This window comes from Eremomyces bilateralis (genome assembly GCF_010015585.1).
Source record: "Eremomyces bilateralis CBS 781.70 unplaced genomic scaffold P152scaffold_34, whole genome shotgun sequence".
NCBI classification, from domain to species: domain Eukaryota; kingdom Fungi; phylum Ascomycota; class Dothideomycetes; order Eremomycetales; family Eremomycetaceae; genus Eremomyces; species Eremomyces bilateralis.
The window spans coordinates 106,461-125,748 of record NW_022985100.1 but is presented as its reverse complement, the minus strand read 5'-3'; the positions used below and the strand labels follow the sequence as shown (position 1 = coordinate 125,748).

At 49.7% G+C, this 19,288-nt stretch overlaps 5 protein-coding genes across 5 annotated transcripts; 1 reads left to right on the top strand and 4 right to left on the bottom strand.

Moving 5' to 3' along the window:
• Window positions 1–323: 323 nt before the first annotated feature.
• On the bottom strand, window positions 324–1,617 carry P152DRAFT_452778 (uncharacterized protein; the record flags this gene model as incomplete). Its single annotated transcript, XM_033678316.1, has 4 exons — window positions 324–453; window positions 485–807; window positions 865–1,560; window positions 1,615–1,617. 4 exons carry the CDS (start codon window positions 1,615–1,617, stop codon window positions 324–326), a joined length of 1,152 nt encoding a protein of 383 aa, XP_033530194.1.
• Window positions 1,618–1,958: 341 nt separating this feature from the next.
• P152DRAFT_452777 (uncharacterized protein) lies at window positions 1,959–3,377 on the bottom strand (the record flags this gene model as incomplete). The annotated part of the gene is made up of 1 exon (XM_033678315.1): window positions 1,959–3,377. The coding sequence occupies one exon, from the start codon at window positions 3,375–3,377 to the stop codon at window positions 1,959–1,961; it is 1,419 nt and encodes a 472-aa protein (XP_033530193.1).
• Window positions 3,378–6,192: 2,815 nt separating this feature from the next.
• P152DRAFT_452776 (uncharacterized protein) lies at window positions 6,193–9,299 on the top strand (the record flags this gene model as incomplete). The annotated part of the gene is made up of 2 exons (XM_033678314.1): window positions 6,193–6,228; window positions 6,318–9,299. 2 exons carry the CDS (start codon window positions 6,193–6,195, stop codon window positions 9,297–9,299), a joined length of 3,018 nt encoding a protein of 1,005 aa, XP_033530192.1.
• A 2,719-nt stretch (window positions 9,300–12,018) lies between these two features.
• P152DRAFT_216922 (uncharacterized protein) lies at window positions 12,019–12,346 on the bottom strand. The gene has a single exon (XM_033674460.1). The coding sequence runs from the start codon at window positions 12,238–12,240 to the stop codon at window positions 12,061–12,063; it is 180 nt and encodes a 59-aa protein (XP_033530191.1). The 5' UTR covers window positions 12,241–12,346; the 3' UTR covers window positions 12,019–12,060.
• Window positions 12,347–12,453: 107 nt separating this feature from the next.
• P152DRAFT_517457 (uncharacterized protein) lies at window positions 12,454–13,817 on the bottom strand (the record flags this gene model as incomplete). Its single annotated transcript, XM_033683009.1, has 3 exons — window positions 13,334–13,817; window positions 12,931–13,108; window positions 12,454–12,869 (listed from the first exon to the last, which is right to left on the bottom strand). The coding sequence occupies exons 1-3, from the start codon at window positions 13,448–13,450 to the stop codon at window positions 12,454–12,456; spliced, it is 711 nt and encodes a 236-aa protein (XP_033530190.1). The 5' UTR covers window positions 13,451–13,817.
• Window positions 13,818–19,288: the final 5,471 nt, after the last annotated feature.

Here is a 19,288-nt window from a genome sequence, read left to right as displayed (position 1 = left end):
ACGAGACACATTGCGACCATAAATTGGCCATGATGCATCCAATCGGGGATTAAAATAGAATATTTTGGACATCATGACTTGAGAGACTTGGTATTGATTCTGATGGAGGTATTTGTTAATTTGTAAAACTTGTTGCGCACTTGCGCTGGTTGACACGGAGTCGACAAATTCATAATTCTCATTCAGTCATTAGCAATTCATTGACTTCCTCGGATGATTCGAACGAATTTGAGAGGTCGACTGAAATCATAAAGTACTCGATCATGATTCGATCCGCCATTGGATGTCAATCATGTCCTGAAGTAGGCAGAAAACCTGACCTCCTAGGACCACACCCCACACGCCATGCAGCCACCCAAATGCAGTGCTTCGGTTGCGCCGATATATTGATATCCCAATGCAATACTAGAAAGTCCTGGGACAAATCCTAGTCCTTTGTGCGACTTCTTGGTCCTGCGGCACTCAGGATTTCAGCCTCACTTACGTCCCTATCGAACCAATCCAGCCCAATAGAGCGTCTTCGCCTTTCGTCTGATACATGACTTCCTCCAGCGATGCCTGTGCGCGGTCGATGGTGTTGGAGATGTCTTGGACCTGTTCGCTGTTCGCATGCAGGCTATCCAAATGGCTTTGCAGTTGCTGCAGAATCGGAGCCAAGTTCGGATCATTATTCTCCTTCGCAACATATGTGTCGAGTGCGCAGTAATCGCGCCCGCGCACAATTTTCGCAGGCGGAAGTGGTTTGTCGCCAAGCATCTCCGGCACCATGCTGCTCGGTTCCAAGAAAGTTCGAAGATCAAGAGGAATCTGTTCTCGGAGTCAGCGTTCTGGTTGCAACAAAAAAATGCATCAAGTCGTGCTCACCCTCCGCTCCTCCGCCTTCCACGTCCGTATCTCCGCCTTCTCATTCTTCTCCAAACTCGCCAACGCCTCCCTCTCGACCTCCAACGTCTCTTCTTCCCTCCCTATCTCCTCCTCCACCAACAGCATCGCATGTTCCACACTCGTCAGCTGGGCTTCCAGATCCGCTCTCCGCTTGTCCAGCATCTCTCTTACGAATGCCTCCCCTTTGTTCCCGGCGCGCCCTTTCGGAAACGGTATTCGTGGAATTTGTCGCTCGAGCTTCTTCAACACGCCTCGAAGCACATCGTCGGCCTCCTTTTGCCGGTTCTGTGGTTGTGATTGGATCACCGTCCGTGCCGACGACGCGAGGAGCGTCTTTACTGCGTTTTGTGCAGGAGTGGTGAGTGGTGCCCATTTCGACGTGAGGGTGGACTGTGGGATGTAGCGGGTCTTTTGGGTTAAGTAGGAATTTGTAGTCTTCTTATGCGCAACGGTGGGAGGAGAGAACGGTCGTCGGAAGGTGGGTTCTGGGGCGCTTGATTTGTTTGATTCTTTGGCTGAGACGATCGATTTAGACTGTATGGATTCATTTTTTCGGGTAGCATCCTGCTTCTTGCGCTTCTTTACGCGTTCATGGGCGGATGATCGCGTCGATGCGACCGTTCCTGACGCGACTTCGTCATGGTCGATGTGCTTCCGCTTGGATGACTTCGGAGCCTAGCAGTGGAATGGTGAGCAGCAGCTTGGAATTTGAGAATGGATCAAAGGTACCATAGATCTAGGCTATTATAATTGCGACGAACTTTATCCAAAGATGTCTGTGAGACTTGCCAATATCTCGACCTGATGCTTGGAGACATCTACTCCGATGTAAACACGCCAGCACGCGCCACGCCGCCCACGCCGCCACGCGCCCACGCGGAGCTGTTTGGTGCACGGGCCACGTCAATGGTATGCAGACGACTTTGAGGATTTCAACTAAACAATCAGAAGTGCACCATTAAATGACCACATGTTCTCCTTGGGTGGAATTAGCTCTTATGGCATCACTCCACATAGCTAAGACCAGCTATGGGTTTTTCATCTATCTCAGAGTCTCTCGTGCCGAATGTGTCTCATTCTTTCTCTTTCCCCTTCAGGGACTGCGTCATCTGCTCTGATTCCTCCTGTTTCTTCCTCTGTCTCCCGTTCTTTCTTCTCCATCTCTCAATCTGCGCTCTTCCGGCATTGTAGAAGAACCTCCGTTGTATTTCCGGTACCCTATCCGTCGAATGCCAGCTCCCGTCCTGTGCTGCCCCGGGGATGATCGGATCCGACCAGTCCGGGTTTGGCGGCGCGTGCGGAATGGTGCTCTCAGTCGCAATGGAGACCTTGGACAGTCGATTCTCATCATCGCTGGCATCGCTGTCTGCATGGTACTCGGACTGGCTTGCTCTGGATGAGCTGTTGAATGATAGAGAAGCCTGGGAAGACGGTTTGCTCCGGTCGACAGGGTTTGGGCTACCAGGCGGTGCATCGAAGTCGTCCTGGAATTGCTCCTCTTCCTCGTCATTAGAGTCGTCGTTATTGTTTTCGGTTCCATCTGGATAATTCTGTGGGTTAGAAACGTCCAACTCCGTACCACGGTGCCTCCGCGTCCGCTCTACACGAACCCTCCGAGCTTTCGATTCCGAGCCGTAAGAATTCCCAGGAGTATGGCTACTTATGTTGCGTGTTCCCCGTTGGTGGCCCTTCCTTTTAGAGCTAGCTTGCATCCTTTCTTGTTGTCGCTGGTAATAACTTTTGCGGCCTTGGTGCTTCGTTCTGTTTTCTTTACCCGGGCTGAGTCCCAGGGTTTCCTTCCAACTGAACTTTGATGGCTCTGGCTCCGGCTCCGGGTTGTGTCTGGGACAAAAGACGAATGAATCGCAAGAGTGGTGCTTATGGGATCTCCTTTCTGCACCCCCAATACTCTGCGGATCTTGGGCTATGGGAGCTGGCAGTGCTCCTGCCATGGTCAAAGGACCTTTATATTCTTCGACTTGGATTCGTTCTGACTCATGGTCTGCATGTCGTTCTTCATATTCATCGTCGTTCGAAGCATCATATGGCTTATACTCAGTAGGGACGTCAGGGTCTCCGGGTTGGCGGCGTGTGCCCACTGAACTTGGATATCTTCGTGCGCGCGAGCGAGCCTCGGTGTCGGTGTCATTGCCTGAGCGGCGTATTTGTTTTGCATCATCTTCAGGGGGCTTCCTTTGTTGTCCACTTTGCGCTCCATGATTCTCTCTCTGTCTCAATGATCGTCCATCACTTCGCGACTCTTTCTCTCGTCTACTTCGACGTTTGGACCGCGACCTCCCCCGATGGCGGATTTCCTCAAGAGCATTACGGCGGATTTCTTTCGCTGTAGTAGAATTGCGGATCAGTGGAAGATCCGCTAGCTTGTGGACTTTCTGGGCGGCTGATAGCCAGGTGCTTGAGGATATGGCACTGAGAATGCTGCTATCTTCGACCGATCGTGGTTTATGCCGACGACGGGTGCTGGCAAGCATCTTGGCTTCCTTATAACCGCTGGATTGACGAAATCATGTCCAACGAGCTGTATCGGATTTGCTTGAACGATATCTGCTATGGCGATATTGAAACCTCTGTCATTTTGTTCTCCAACCACCGCGGTTAAAATTTCAATGTTGGTTGACTCATTTGCAAAATCTAGGTTGTTTTCACATCGCGCTGCGGTTCACATCACTTTCTAATATGTTAGAGTGAACTGCAACAGGATATTCACTGCCATAACCATCACGAGTATCGGCGAGTTAAACACATTTGACGTTCCAGCTGGATCGGCTAGCCCATGACATTGCAAGTGCCAACGAAAAATCAGAACACTAAACGGTATTCTTATCACTCCTGAATATGACGATCCTTTGTTGTGTTCAACACGTTTAAGTTAGGAGAACAAGATGAGCCGTCAATCACCGGGACCAATGTAGTTCGTTACTACATGTTCAAAACCATACGAGAGAAACCCAATCTAGAGTACTCTAATATGTCCTATTCAAATGCCCAATCTTCACCTTCATCACCTATCAAACTACACAATATTTAAAACCTTCCATATCTATGTCAGACCTTGCCTCACCTATACATAAAGCTGGCCCATATTATATTCCTTCTGAATAAGTAGGCTACTACGGAATAATCTTCCACTGTTATAGGCCGAGGCGTGAATGAAATCCATCGTACCATTACTTTCAGTCCACCTCGGATTGCTCTGGCTATGGGACTAGTCCCATAACTTAATTGATATATGGAATAGAGTTTAAGATATCTCCTAACTCCTCTCAAATATAACAACACTCGAAGTTAACACATCACATTACGGAAACTTCGGTTGAGTCTACAGAGTCCACATGCTGATTTGCTAATTACGGATAGGAATAATATTCCCGAAATTGGAGAGAAGGTTTGGAACGAGTCGAGATGAAAATTATGTTTCCAAAAGCCAAGTTTGCTGATCTAACGGCACGCTCAAGCCTCGAACCGCTCTAGAGCCCAAATACTTCGGTTCGAGGACTGCGCCACCATACCTCCGCGGCTACGCCCCTTTGTTTATTTCGGGAAATCCCTTGACAGTTGACCGAGCTCACCGAGGAGACGAGGAACGGCAACGGAAGCATCTTCATTCTTCAAGATTGACCTGGTCGTGGCGTTCCCAAGGATAATGTCAAGTGGAAGGATCCATATCCGCACCGTGCTTGGGGTGGAAAAGACGCTCCCCGGATTGTTTTTGCAAGCGCCAGTCCAATCCAAGCGTAGCGTGGCGCACCACCCTGGATTGCACTTCAATAGTCCAGGTGTCCAACGGCCATCCAACCACCGTGCGAAGTCACACGGACAAGTGCAAATCGAAATTTTATGCAATCTCGCATTTCCATCTAGAAATCATTGTCTCCTGAAAAAACGGTGAACATCCTGGTAGTTCGTGGGTCTACAATCTGCATTAAGGCTCCATGTAAGCTGACGATTGATAAGGAGAGATCTACTCGGGCAACTGGGGATTCGATTGGATCGCTTAAATAATGATTCGGATTGCTCAGAGCGATGGAGGAGCTGATACTTGGCAAAGCTGTGTTTATCTCCCTGGGTGAAAGGCAAAGAAATCCCGTATTTAAAATTTGGATTGAGAGGTCAAGTGAGATCAGGTTTTATGGTGCTGTTAAAGGCGAAAGGCCGTTGAGGATAATTAGAGCAGTATTGCCCATCTTCCAGGGGCCGGACCGCCGACAGGACATGGAGTCGACTTTCGAGACAGGGTTGGTACTACAGTATTGCATGCTGTTAATCCTGTCATGCTGTCATGCAGGATCGGCTAATCCACCTGCGAGCCTCCTTTTCTCGCCCCATTTAACGGTCTTGTCTCGTGAGCTCCTGCTGCCTGTGCAGTGACCAATATGTTGCTCTTATCGAGATATATTGAAGTATATGACCCTGATATGATATATTCCTCGGAGGACGCAGGTTTATGCCTTTGAGAGTTGGATACTTAAATTCGGACAGACTCAATTTCGATACCCGACCTCCACTGATGTCGTTTTCGCAGGTGTTGCAAGCAATCGCAGCGAATCCAACATCGATAGCGCGTTTCCCCGGCTTTTCTGTTTAACCCCCCAGCACGCTCGCCAGCCTTGATCACCTAGGGCTTTCTTTTCGGTTAGAGCGGATGGTTGGACCATCATCCATCAGGCGCCTTTTCCTTTTCCGTTCACACCATCTTCCGCTATGACCAATCCCTCTTCGGCTTCATCATGAAGTTCGGACCGGTCTCTTAATGAGAAGGCAGAATCCTGGTCGAGCCCGGCAAATGGGGTCCCGATATGGCAACCCTTCTTCTTTCGTTCCACAGTTGGAGGAGTCGAGACTCGAGTCGAGACACATGCTCACCCACGATGCTGGATTGCGGGATGTATCCCAGATCTTAGGACCTCCGTCCAATACGGGGATCGATTCTCATTTCTAACTAATGTCGTCTAGCCGTGCGCCAGGAACGCTTGAAACCGGAAGTCCGCCCTCGTGACGGTCTCGTCTCTAAAGCCATAAGATGCGCTATTCGTCGTGTTTTCCCCACCTTCAACTTTGATACGAGTCCCGAGTCCTCCACATTTTATGTGGACCGCAATACTCAATTCTATCACGAGCGTTCTGGAAACACTGTTGTCTTTTCCCTTTCATGAGTCAAGTTTGTCCTGAGTGATTCCAGTCGTGTCAGTTTGATTCCCACTATTTCTTTCCTCCATCTACATTTCCACTTGCTTCAAGTGATACCTGACAGTCCCTGGCAATCGATGTAGTGTTTTGAAGCGCAACATGGTAGCGCTTGGAGCAGGCGATCGATTGAGCAGGGTGCGTATGGTTTTGTTGATTTCCACATGATGATTTGTATGCTTGTCCAGTTATGTTGCTGAACTAACATCGAGACTGTCCTGTACTAGATCACCATACCTGCTCGGACAAAGTCGGCCAAAACAACCTCTGTGAAGCAGCCTGCCCTTCGATCACAGCAAGGCAAGCCGATCGACCCCCGAGACCTGAGCAGGCGGCTAGAACTGGTCCTTGCCGAGAAACAAGCCAAGGAGCGACACCGCGAATTTTACAGTGTGGGAAAGAAAGGAACAGCTAAAGAGAAGAAAGAAGACGGGAATACATTTCGGAGTCTCAACTACAACATCGCAAACTGGTCGCTTCGTCCTACTGTACAATCGCAGTCGGCGCAGTCGGCGCCTCGGCCGTCGTCATTTCACCAAGCTAGCCTGGGACTAGACGTAGCTGTGGATCATAGCTCCGAGAAACATCAAAGACACACGATAGCGTTCGTTGGAGCAAAAGACGAAGTGGTACAATCGAAAACTCAACCCAATTTGGCAACTGTTGCAGTTCCATCCGCACGACCAAACTCCGTCGCGACGGTGCAGCCGATGCCCTCGTTCGAACCGGCCGTCCTATTATCATTAGACGCAGTCAAAGCTCAGTATTCTCTGCTCGAGAATAGTGAAAAACGAGCCGTCAACGAAAAGGAATTCCAACGCAAGCACCTTCTTGTACCCACTCGGTTACGGGACTCGCATCAAGAGCTATTGCCCATGGACAGTATTCAAGTTCCCGCCTCACCTACGAAAGCAGCTGGAAATTCCGGACCGCGACTCGACGCAAACGAAGCCAGTCCAAACTCTGTCCAGTTCCCCACCAACGTAGCCAGCAAGTCCCTTACCGTTTACGCCGGCACGCCGCCCATCAGGGAGTCTATCAGGCTGGTTCCTGGACCACGAAGTGTAACTCCCATGGCCCTCGAGAGCCCAAATTTTCAAGCAACACGATCCCCGGTTGAAGGATCTGACAACACCTCGCCTTCGGTCGATATTTTTCCCACTATCCCAAGTGCTGTGGCTCCCGAACAGAGCGGACAGAGTAAACAACAAACTGACCCATTCCCTATGTTCGAGGAAGGGTTCGCCGACACTAAGCCAGGCCCTCCTCTACAGGCACCAAATTTTTCAACGCCGAACTTGCGTCCCTTGACTCCCAAGAGCCCGAAAGACTCGAATCCTACAACGCGTTTAAAAGCAACGACTGCAACTCAAAATTTTGATCAGCTCTCTGGTGGACCGGAGGGGACCACTACAGACCAACAGGATGCGTCCGATCGCCCGATATCATACCCTTGGGCCCCTCAATTTCCGTCCACCGGAGCACAATCCTCGAGTATACGTGCTGTGGATCCGGAACCGCTACCCAATGTGTCTGTTACAGTAATGCAGCAAGATGATGGGAAAGACTTGGGGAAAGCCGAATTAGATATCGTTCTAGCATCAACGGAGACAGATTCGATACAAGCGTTCAAAGACTTCAAACTCGACCTGGAACCACAACCTCATGATGCCGAAGAAAACGCTGCAGGTCCCGACCAAAAAGACGATACGCAAGCGCTTGTAAAGTTGCAGCAACAGCTGAAAGAAGAGGTGGATAAGGCACGGAAGGAGGCAGATATGTTCAAGACGGGGCTAAGGGAGCGGGACGGGTTTCAGGAGCTGAGACGTGATTCAGGAACCCTTGGGGCCCTCGACAAGGGAACCAGTATGAGAAGTCCTGACAAGAGCAAGAGCGTTGTTGGCGAGACCCATGCGCAGAGAAGTCCCGTAGAGGTCGACCGGAGAAAAAGTCAAACTGACTCTGAAAACCGAAAAAGTCGAGATGTTGCTGGCGGCCAGTCGCTCTTAGATGAACGTGCCAAAACCCGGAGTAGTGTCGTCGTGGACGAAACGCTCACGGTGGCTACTAGTCCTGATGAGGCAACCGACGATGGAACTCGCAAGCGGCGCGGCTCTATCAACGAGAATCTTCAAGGAACCGGGGCAGTTGGAATTGGATTTTTACCTCCTGGTGAAGTGCAAAGGCGAGCAAGAAGAGAGCGTCAAAAGGCTAGGGAGGAAGCTCGTCAAAAAGCCCTTCAAGATCTCGACCGTTCACCCAAAGATCTACCACCAACTTCTCCTGCCCGCCAATCTGTGATTGGCCCCGCGCAACCAATGAAGAGAACGCAAACGACATCTGACCCGAAATCCAGAAGGAAGTCGGTCGGTGCCACGAGCATTCGTCGAGTGAAATCAATCTTTGGAGGAAACAAAGCCCGTCTAGGCAGCAGTGCAGATGTTCCGGGAGGGCACACAAAACCTCCAGTCCCAACCGAGCCTCTTCCCAAATCCAACGTCGCGTCCACTCCAGCCTCTCCCACTAAATTCCGCCATACAATCATCGAGGACACCAGGAAGCCCAGCCTGCAACCTGTGGACTCCGTCCTCCAGGACACAACCTCTCCCACTACCAGCAAAAACGAGTCCCACGGTCCCGACCAGGCAGCCAGCTCCGTCCGCACCCGCCCAGACCTCGTTCTTGACCTCCCTTTGGTCAAAAAGTTGGGGGTAGAAGCCGACGCGATCTCACCCCAGTCCTCCCAAGTCCTCACTCCATCCTCCCCTCACGCTCGCCCGACAACCGCGCCCGCGCCACGTTCACCATCCAGCGTAGAACAACTCGCACCAGGTCCCCTATCATCCGAATCTGCTGCACCCCTCGACGAGAAGCAGACAAAGCCACGACGACAGACGCTGGAAGAACGGAAAGTGCGGGAATTGGCCGCCGAGCTCGGCAAGGAGGATATGAACGATGCGTCGTTCAAGTTGCTGCGAGAGCGCGAGAGAGAGTCGGCGAGGAGGAAGGAAATGGGAGCAAAAGAATGGGGGACGGATGGGATGGGTGATGATGAGAGAGTAGAGCGAGCCGCCGGGAATGACGGTGAAGCAGTGAAGGAGAAGACTCCAAAGAAGCCAAAGAAAGGTGATAAGGTGGAGATGAAAGAGAAGAAAGAGAAGAGGGGAGGCTTGAGGAAGCTTTTCAGGATCGGGGGGAAGAAAGCGTAGTGCAATTCTGGCGTGAAACATCGCATATTGGTATTGGTCCAATTTGATGGTACATCTCGAGGTTTCCTTTACTGGTGATGGCTTCCCAAATGAGTGCACGATATAATAGCATTGGGGGCAGACGGAGGCGGTCTGTCTAAAATGCGGATGGATGATACCCTCTTGAGGAAGGGTTGGCCGATTGATGATGACATGAGTTGTTATAAATGCTCTGGTCCACATATCTCTAATCATAATTTGTATTCTTCTATTTCCGGTTGCAACTCATTTCACCGTGGTACCAGTCCCACATGACAGGCTAATCGCTAAATATTCGAGGTTATTCTGGTAAAGAGTACCAAAGTATCGTTGAAATGTTCCGGATTTTCTGCATCTTTTTGGTCTTTGCAGGTGCCTCTCAATCCAGCGTTATTTTTTTAACGTTGACAGAGTGTGTGATGGACGAAGGATGATGGAAGATCAACTGGCCAGAAGGCTTTTCATGTCGCGATTTACCTCTTTTCCCCGCTTCCTCACTTAAATGCTCCTTCACATACCACCCTTCAGGCCGCACTGAGCTCCTACCTTCCTGCACTGATCACAGGCATACACATGTTCATTCTCCTGCGGTTCCGTCGCCCGGCGCTTCCGCTGCTTTGGATGAGGCATGAACAACAGGCTCTCCTGCAGTTCCCGCAGTACTCTGGCCGGCTCAGTCTGCGACAGCCCCTGATGCCCCATCTCCTTCCAAAAGAAGTTCGCATCGATCCGCTTAGCTATACTGGCGGCATCGCGTGGACCAGCGACGCATTTCGCGCGCTCGTCTTAGCATTGTTCGCAGGTCAGATGATACGGGATCTCATCGATGTCGGGACTGGGGGTGTACGTGCAGTCACAGTCTGGGCCCCCATTCGCTCGATTTTGGCAAGCGATGCAAACTTCCTTCACCGCGGGCGGGATGATCAGTTCGCATTGGGAGCGGTTGTCACTGCAGCACTGACACGGCCAGGTTCCAGGGTGGAGCAACGTCTTCGCTGCATAAGGCAGAGGACGCAGCCTCGGTACGACGGGGTGGCCGCGGAGGTTGTCGAGCTCGTCGAACAGGTCGAGGTTAGGATCGGGACCACGAACGCGGCTACGGAGAGCATAGGTATCTATATCGCTGAACGTAGGACATGACTTGGGATATTCCTCATTATCGAGAGTGTTCCAGCTCACCTCCGGCCAGATATTGGGGATACCATTCGCTAGGTTGCGGATTCTCGCATTGGTGGTTGGAATGGAGAACACCAGCAATATTCCGTTCGCTTTGGCGGCCGCATTCTCTAACCTGATGATCTTCTGTTTTCTCGCGTTCTTCCAACTGTCTTCCTCATCTGCTACTGGCTTTTTCGGCCGTCGATTCTTTTGTGCTTCCGAAACTTTGGTGTTCAAGGGTAGTAGTTCCTGCTCTTATCCGTGTCAAACCATGTGCCTTGAAACCTGGTCTTCCGAGCATTCTCACGGAGTTGACATTCACGGGCTGAGGATCCGCCACCAACGTTACTAAGTTCCTCAACCGATTCAAGTCCTTCGTAGAAGATATCATAGTCTTTCTCTCCTTCAGCGCCACTGTCATCAGCGTCTACTGTTGAAGATTCCTGGACCGGAATGAAGTGTTGGCAGATTTTGAGATGCGAGCAAGACAGGAACCCAACCCGGCAACATTCTTGTTAATTGCAATGGCATAGAGAAGAGATGTCTAGGATCTCAGTGTCAACCATTGAAGATGCTTAGAATCGACAATGTTGGCAGCAGGTGAGTGGAGTCCTTGCCAATAGCAATGGCACGGGTTCGAAAGTGTCCAGGTACGAACCCAATTGGTCAAAGGGTTTGTAGATAGGCACCATCAGTGTCCAGAATGACTGGCCCGGTTAAAGTCAATCTCAACTTGGAGAAAGGATGAAGATCGACGTCAATGTAGTCAGTGGATGTTGGGAGGATGAGGTCGAAATCAGTGCCAACGAACGATGGATGTTGAAGTCTCTGTTGGGAAGAAAAAAAGATGGAAGATGGGAGGGGAACGATGAAGATGGAAGTCAGTGCCGTTAGTGGATATAGAAAACTTTTTAATGGGAGATTATGTAAGAGTGGAGCGAGGGAAGGAAGAAGATCGAAGTTAGTCTCATCAGTACCGCCAGTTGCATGCAAAGGCAACTTGCTCCGCCCTGCCATACCAAATGGCTTTGGTAATTGTAATCGTGCATGTGATATACCGAAATAATTTCAATCGTGGCCAAATTGCACAAAGTGAGAATCAAGTGAACACATCGTCGAGATTTCAGTCGTACCATCAAACTGAACTCACAATAAGTGATCGAAAATGAAGTATAACTGATCCCGTACGTCTCTTGCCACCGAATTTCATCGAAGCCGCCGCACATGCATATGGTTCTTCCACGAGATGGAGAAGCATGTCATGGTCAGCATAAAAGACAATCAAGCGAAATAGTTAGCTACGGTCACGCAAGCGAAGTCACCAAGCAAATGGTCTGATGAAATGAACTTTAGCATTCCGGATTACGTCCACGCAAGTCTCATCCCGCCTCATCCCCGTCCGACAACCACATAGTGAAGTGCCAATTTGTCAAGTGATGGTGTCGGGATCAGTCCAGAGGATGAAGAGAAGAGACAATGCCGCAATACATACATGCCGGTGAGGGTGTGAGTATCTATATTCCATTCCGTTCCGCGGATATGACATCGAAGTGAAGGGGGGATTCGAATGGGGAAATGGGTGCGATTAATGAAACATATGGGGAGAATTAATGAACATGGATTGTGGGGATAGCACGAGTGAAGTGGCCTGAGTGGGTGCTGTGCCCTGGGCGTTGCGGTGTTGTGATAGAGGGGGGGAACATGAGAAAAGAAACGGGAAAACAATGCCATGCCACGCCATGTGTTGCCGCTCCCCGAATGCCATGATGCGCCGGGAGCTCTTGAAAAACACTTGAAATCTGCTACTGGTGGCAATAAACGAAAGCGCCGCAGGCAAAGTACATGCCTATCATGAAGGAAAACATATAGCCACATCACGTCGTCCCGTAATCATCATCATCCGTTCCATTAGCTCGCTCCTCTCCATCTCACACTAACGCATCCGTGAAGAGAGCTCAAAGCTGATGAAGGAACGAACTTAGAGGAGGAGAAGTGCAGCCATGGCACCAGCACCGAGGACGGGCGCGGCAGTCTTGAATGGCGCTGCGTTGGTGGGCGCAGCAACCGCCTCATCGTCTGCAGGGCTAGTCGGGGCAGGGGAGGTCCGAGAGGACGGGGCGCTGGTTTGCGAGCTAGAAGGAGCCGAGGAAGCGTCGCCAAAGGCAGAGCTCGAGACGTCGGAGGCCTCAGAACTCGCAGATTCACCGATGCCAGAGGCAGATTCGGACGCGTCGCTGGCAACAGAGGAAGCGGACTCGCTCACGTCGCTAGTAGGAGTGGCATCAGGAGCCGAGGACTCACTGGGAATGGCATCGCCACCGCCCTGGGTAGCGCCGGCAATGATGGATCGAGCCGGAGTTGAGTCCGGAGGGCATCCGTTGGCGCCGACGGAGTCTGAGAAGAAAATGTTAGAAGGTTGACAACAAGTAAAGGCGTTGAGAATCCATTGGCTTACTCCCACAAGCGGCTGCACCCCATTGGAGCACCTTGACGGCATCCTCATTGTCGCAAGCCTCATTGGCGCAGTCGCGGATGCCATACCCGAAGTTAGCGTTGCAGCAGTAGCAGTTATGGTCGCCTTCATCGCAACCAAGAGTGGGCGCAAGCTGGAGCATGTTCCGAATGCAAGTTTGCTGTAGGCATTAATGTCAGCAAAAGTAAATTGAAAGTGTGTAAGTTTGGGTGTTGTTTGTTGATGGTGGCTTGCAACTGGCGCATGGCAAGGTAGTTCAGTGAGTGTTTCGCAGTCCCAGAACCACCAACACGACAAACAGTTAAGCTGCGCACAATTGGGAAAGAAATGTAAGAAGTAGATGATAATATGTGATAAATGTTATGTGATAGGAGGATAGACTTACACCACACTCTGAGAGGGCGGAGTAATCCCAGTGACCAGCCGGACCCGATTCCCCTCCTGATGCTTGAGCCGCGGCAAGGGAGCTGACAGCAGCAATGAGAGCAATCGAGTATTTCATTTTGTTGGATTGAAGGGTGACTTTAGAAGACTGAATCAGGTATGTGATGAGCTTCGTGATAATCTGCGAGCAGAAGAGCGAACTGGAGAGGCTGACGAATTTGGGTTGAGAGCGTTGAAGCGTGTGGGAAGATTGAGTGTTGTGTAGTGGTGAGAAAGAAGAGAGAGAAAAGTAGGTGAGAGGTTGAAAAGGAAGGTTTTAAGGTGGGCAGCGCCAAAACACAACAGAACGGGAAAGAGCTGGGGAATTGCACAGAAAGTTGGAAAGTGCTTGGTGGTAGGAGTGTTTGTGGGTGAATAGTGAATAATACTGATGATTTTAGGTAAACACAGCAGCAGCACGAGCACTTAGCAGTAGTATCCTGCCATGCCAACTTAGCATCCCATCATCCACTCTTCCCGCCCGCATCAACTACTTTCAGACATCGCTATCATCGCCATCATCACTACCAACATTCAGCGATCTGCTGCAGATGGGAGAGTTGCGATAGCCACCGACTACTGCACGAGTGATGCCTCCCTTGATGCTGTGACGTAGGTACACCAACAACGCATGGACCCATGCTAGTTCCCGCTGTGGCACCCATTCCCACCAATCTCTTCCTCCACTACGGCTGCATGGCAGGAACGACCACGGGATATGACCAGGGGTTCAGCAAGGATCCAACCAGGATCAACCCCAGGACCAGGGTTTTCCAGACCTCTTTCCTTCCCGATGGTCTTGCTTGCCAAACGAAATCTCTGCAAATGCTTCGCTGGTTTTCTGTGACACGGCAGCACTGTCACCGTACGCCGACTTCACGTTGTAGCCAATGCAATGATGATCCAATGGCGATCCAATGATATCAAGGCAATAGGGGAACTTTGTAGCACGAGATCACCAAGTTCCCCATTCCTGCTTCCTGTTTGGATGCTACAGTACCGGAGGAGTACTAGATAAGTAATGACAGGACCGTTGACCAACCTCGATAGAACACCGTTGAGCGTCAGCGTACAGACCATCCCTTGTCCTCCCATCTGTCTTGTTTCCTCTCCAACCGCCACGTAAGCCCTCCAGTTATGTTCGATCCAGCGCTCTGCTGTCCTGAATCACGGCGCTGCCAAATTGACAGCGTTGACATCGATGTCACCGTTGTTTCCGACCAGCGAGTCGAAGTGATATAACATCGACATCCAGTTTGCTTCCCACCGCTGACGTACTTGACATTCCCCACAGCCAGGATTTCCAGCCTCCTCCAGCGTTGGCCAGGAGATCGGGACGCCAACGCTTGACCGCGCCGATCCGGGCCAGCAAACCCGCGAGCCGTGCATGAGTGATGACTGATGAGACCTCCAATGTCCAGTTTCCCTTCTGTGCATGCTTTCACTCCGCGTTGAGATGATCATAGTGTGTGGCCAACTGCCAAACATGGCTGGATATGCCGGCCACCTCGTGGATGGACAAGTGACTTCCAGTACGGAATAGTCCCCTCCTCGTAACCATTCCACGACTATCACACCACTTGGCTGGCGGTTCCTCGCCAGCATCATTGGTGAGCCCCCATCGATTTATATATCTAAATGTTTCAATTTCGGTACATAAGGCCACATCAACCTGAATAAAACGAGGACGACAGAGCAAGTCCATCAATTTCGTGAGGGCAAGACCCTATGAAAACTGCTTTCGCTCCTACAAAAGTGGTTGCTTCTGCTCTCATACAATAGGCACGAGAAGGAGTGTGAATGGGTTGCAAGGGCGAACAGGTAGACGGTACCTGTATGGACATCGGGTTCCCAGCGCCCCAGAACAGGCTTTTACAGACCTTAAACGTTGGGATGGTGAGGCCCTACGCACATACCTATGGCCCGGTCATTATCGAGGGTCTCACTTTGCCCATCAGCGACCAGAGAGGAGATTCGAAAAGTAACTTCAGGGAACCTATGATATACCACTAAGCACAACGGGAGAAAACGTGCACAGCCACTGGAACGATAAGCTATATTAGGCATTATTACTGGCCATTGTGGTGCCATGTAATCTTGGCTGTTTTGTTGGTTTTGGAATGCTGTAGGCAACTAAATAGATAAAGATATCTGTCTCGTAGTAAAACTAGTTCTGTTGGGTCGTTTTCCTGTCCTGTCTCGGCCAAAAAAGTAATCAATGAGTTTATGTTATTACAGTTATATAGGACGGGCTGAAGTCGTCGACGCTCAAGATCAGCTAAGAACTCTTCTAACGAGGGTGGCTGCCAGGTACGCTGTTGATGAGGTGGAGCCGTAGCAATAGATACAGTAGTAGACAACGGTGAAGACAAAGGAGAAGGAGAAGGAGTAGGAGAAGGAGTAGGAGAAGATACTGGAATTGGTGCAGGGACTGACAAAGATACAGAAGTGGTTACAGGGGTCGCAATTGGTATAGATGTAGGAATTGGTATAGGAGCAGGCGCTGGGACTGAGAGAGAGATAGAAGTAGTCACAGCAGTCGTAGCTGGTACAGATGTAGGATCTAACACAGGAATAGAGGTGCCTAGGTGCCGTAGGATGTCAGCAAGTGATTGACCCTGGGGTGGAGGAGGAGGAGGAGGAGGAGGCTGGAATCGAGGGACAGAAGGCGGCACACGTCGTTCAAAAGCCGATGGATCTCTACGAGTTGAAGCCTCGTTCCTCCTCGGCGCACCTCTTGTTTGAGCAGGAAGCGGCTCGAGGATAGACTGGTGTGGCCTTAGATATTGGTGTATTGACTGTCCTTGCTCACGTCGATAGCGCCAATGATCGTCGTAGAGGCAACTTAGTAGTAATGTCGATCCAGAATTCCTTATATCTTGTAGAGTATGACGACATGGAAGACCATTTGTCTTTCTCAAATAGGCCAGAACAAGGATGTCCGACGCGACGTTGCCTCCGCTCCTTTTAGTACAGTAGATCCTGTTGTCTGATATATTCAATTGCCGGAGGTGTAAGGACGTCATAATTTCTAGGAGGCAGGAATGGCATAGACTCTATCCTATGCTCGAATTTGACGCGTTGTTTCGAAGAGGCAAGGTCCTTCCTATATTTGTTGTACTGACTATTAATCATCTGCTTAATCCTTTGAACAACTCGTAGTAAATCCCCTCTTAAAGTCATAAGGTAGTCCTTTAAAACCTTGTGCATTCCTTTAACAGGAGAAGTGGTGATTATGTTATAATATCGATGATTAGACGCCCATGCAGCTGCCCACTCGGTACGCGTACGGTATTGATTTTTGCGTAGATATATACAAAGTTCTCGTTGGTCAGTATAGTCTTTTAGTAGTTCGTCCTACTTAAATTAGAACTTAATTAGACTCTTTGCGTAGATAAGCTATTCGAGTTAGGTCTATTATTTCTTATTCATAGTTAGAGCTAGAGCATACCTAGGTCTAACGCTTCATAAATTTAGTTCGTTTATCGGCGATTTCCTGCTTATCCTCTCTTGTTACCCCATCAGCGTCTCGCCATATCCGTTGCGCCTTTGTTTGTACATTCTTGTTGATATGCCACACGCATAGGAGTTGCGGAACGCTCGGAAGCAGGGTACGGGCGGCCAGCTTTAAAGCATCCTCCTGATCGCTAATAAACACACGTGGTTGTAGTGTTCCTGTCTTAAGGAGGAAGTTTGAGATTGCCCAATGATAGTCTGCTTCTGTCTCGTTGCTAAGGAAGCAGAAGCCTGCGGAGAAGAAGGTTTGTAGATTGGTACAGCCGAGTATATGTAACAGTAGAAGTTTGTACTTGTTGGTTCTGTACGTACAGTCCATACAACAGGACATCGGGATTCGCAAGCAGTAGCTCGATCTGCTTCTGGTGGGCAAAGAAGAGACATTGTACGCGGTTGTCCGTATCTTTCTTAACAGCGGAAACCCATTCTGGCGAGGAAAGGTCATCTAGTAATGTCTCGATCGAACTCCTCCTATTTAAGTGCTTCTCTCTAATTGCCTTTCTCTCGCCGCGAATATCATTGGCAAAGATTAGGGTATCCTTATCCTCCTTTTGAATTGCGGCCAATATCTGCATCGGTCGGGCCTCGGCATGTGTCACTGATGTAATAATATCTTTCTGAGCTGGTGTACGCCTGCGGTAGACATTATGCGTACTAGGGTCGAGTGGTCGAGAGTGGTTATGATGCTTATGTTGAACCTCTAGCTTCCACTGGTCGCCATCCTCCGATTGCTTCGTCTTGAAGATAACAAGCTTAAAGGGACATCCTGTTGCGCGCGTGCTTGTGCTCAGAATCCTTGCTCTTGACTGATACTTTCTGAACTGATCGCACTGGTAGTAATATCGTATCTTGATATCAGAATCGTGAGGTTTGCTCCGCTTGAGTACGAAGCCGTAGCTATGCTGCATGCCATGGATCCTAAGAGCATTATAGGCTTCATCGTAGGAAGCGTAACGACTATCTGGAGGGGGAGTAATATCCTCCATATTTGGATCTGAGAGAGAAAGAATGAATTGAATATTGAAGTTGTTAGAGATCAGGATATCTCTGGTTTTTGGGGTTCTCCAGTTTCCTACCCGTGACACCGTATTCCCAACTATGACAACGCATCCCGCATCCCGCGATGTTACCAACCCCTCATTCTTTGCTTTTTCGCTCGTTTTGAGGAAATCAAGGTCTCCGAGGCCATTAATGTATACACAACTTAAATATGGGCGTGTTCTCGTAGTTTGTACGCTCATTAGAATCAAGATCAATCTATCTGCTTTTTTTGACATCTGACGGTGGTTTCCCACTGTACCGCTGCACCAATCACCTGATTGAGCGAGGACGAGGGAAAAAATGCGCTAGGCTCAGTTGAGCTATTAATTTCCGCAATTACTAGCGCGGGGGACAAATCTCAAAAGGGGGACAAATCTCAAAAACGGGGCAACAAATCTCAGCAGCCAAGAGAGATAGGAAATAAATAGTGAAAAACATCAGCCACGTGGTTTCCTTTCGCAAACCCCTGTCGAGCCAATCGGAGGGCAAGAAGGAATTGGTTCGACCACTTAAGTAACTCGCTACGCCCGTGATGTTCCATCAGCGTGGCCAATAAGGCCACAAGGCTGTAATCCTCCTTTACTTCCAACGTCTCAAGGAACGAGCAAGTCAACTTGTCCCCACATGGACCGACCGAAGTTGACCCGAACGGGGGCAGGAACCAGTCAATCAATCAAGTCAATTCGTGATACCATCTTGTACTACACAACGAACACCACACAGACATTTATGTGATGAGGATTCCCACGGAAGATCGCACTAAACCTATTTGGGAGCGCGTTTTAGGGGGTATGTAATATATTACGTGTTTGTGGAGAAGCTATACCTGTCGGTGATACAGTAGGTTGTAGGGCCGAAATGATGATTGTCGGGTGTGCTAGATGCCGACTTGCCGAGATACGATATGAAGTTTTAATGCCTCTCCGCTCTGGCAAATGACAAAGGCTTACGAATGAGTGAGCAAATGTAATACCCAAATTTTTTGGAAGGAAACGGTGGAGGCAATAGATCGCTGTCAGGCATTAGAATGATATCTTTGTTCTGGATCTGTTACATACGGGATTGAGAACCCCACGACACGCCGATGCCATTCGACCATATTTCGGTTGGAGTTGCTTCAGCGAGTAGAATTTCAAAGCCACGCAATGGTATCGCCTTCTTCACCTGTGTGTACGAATTTGACGTTCGCATCATCATGTACATATATATGTAATGGTTCAGCCCTACTGTCATGAGGACGAGACGTTCTTCATGATATTTGCAAGCCTCCAAAGGCTCCTAATATTAAACAGCCAACTTTCGAGCTCATCACGAACCTGACTTCGCAACAAATCTGATAACTTTCCCCTTTAAGGAAGAG

What these genes read in the sequence shown, in the direction of transcription:
- P152DRAFT_216922 (XM_033674460.1), bottom strand. Translation starts at nt 12,240, where the DNA reads ATGGCATTCGGGGAGCGGCAACACATGGCGTGGCATGGCATTGTTTTC.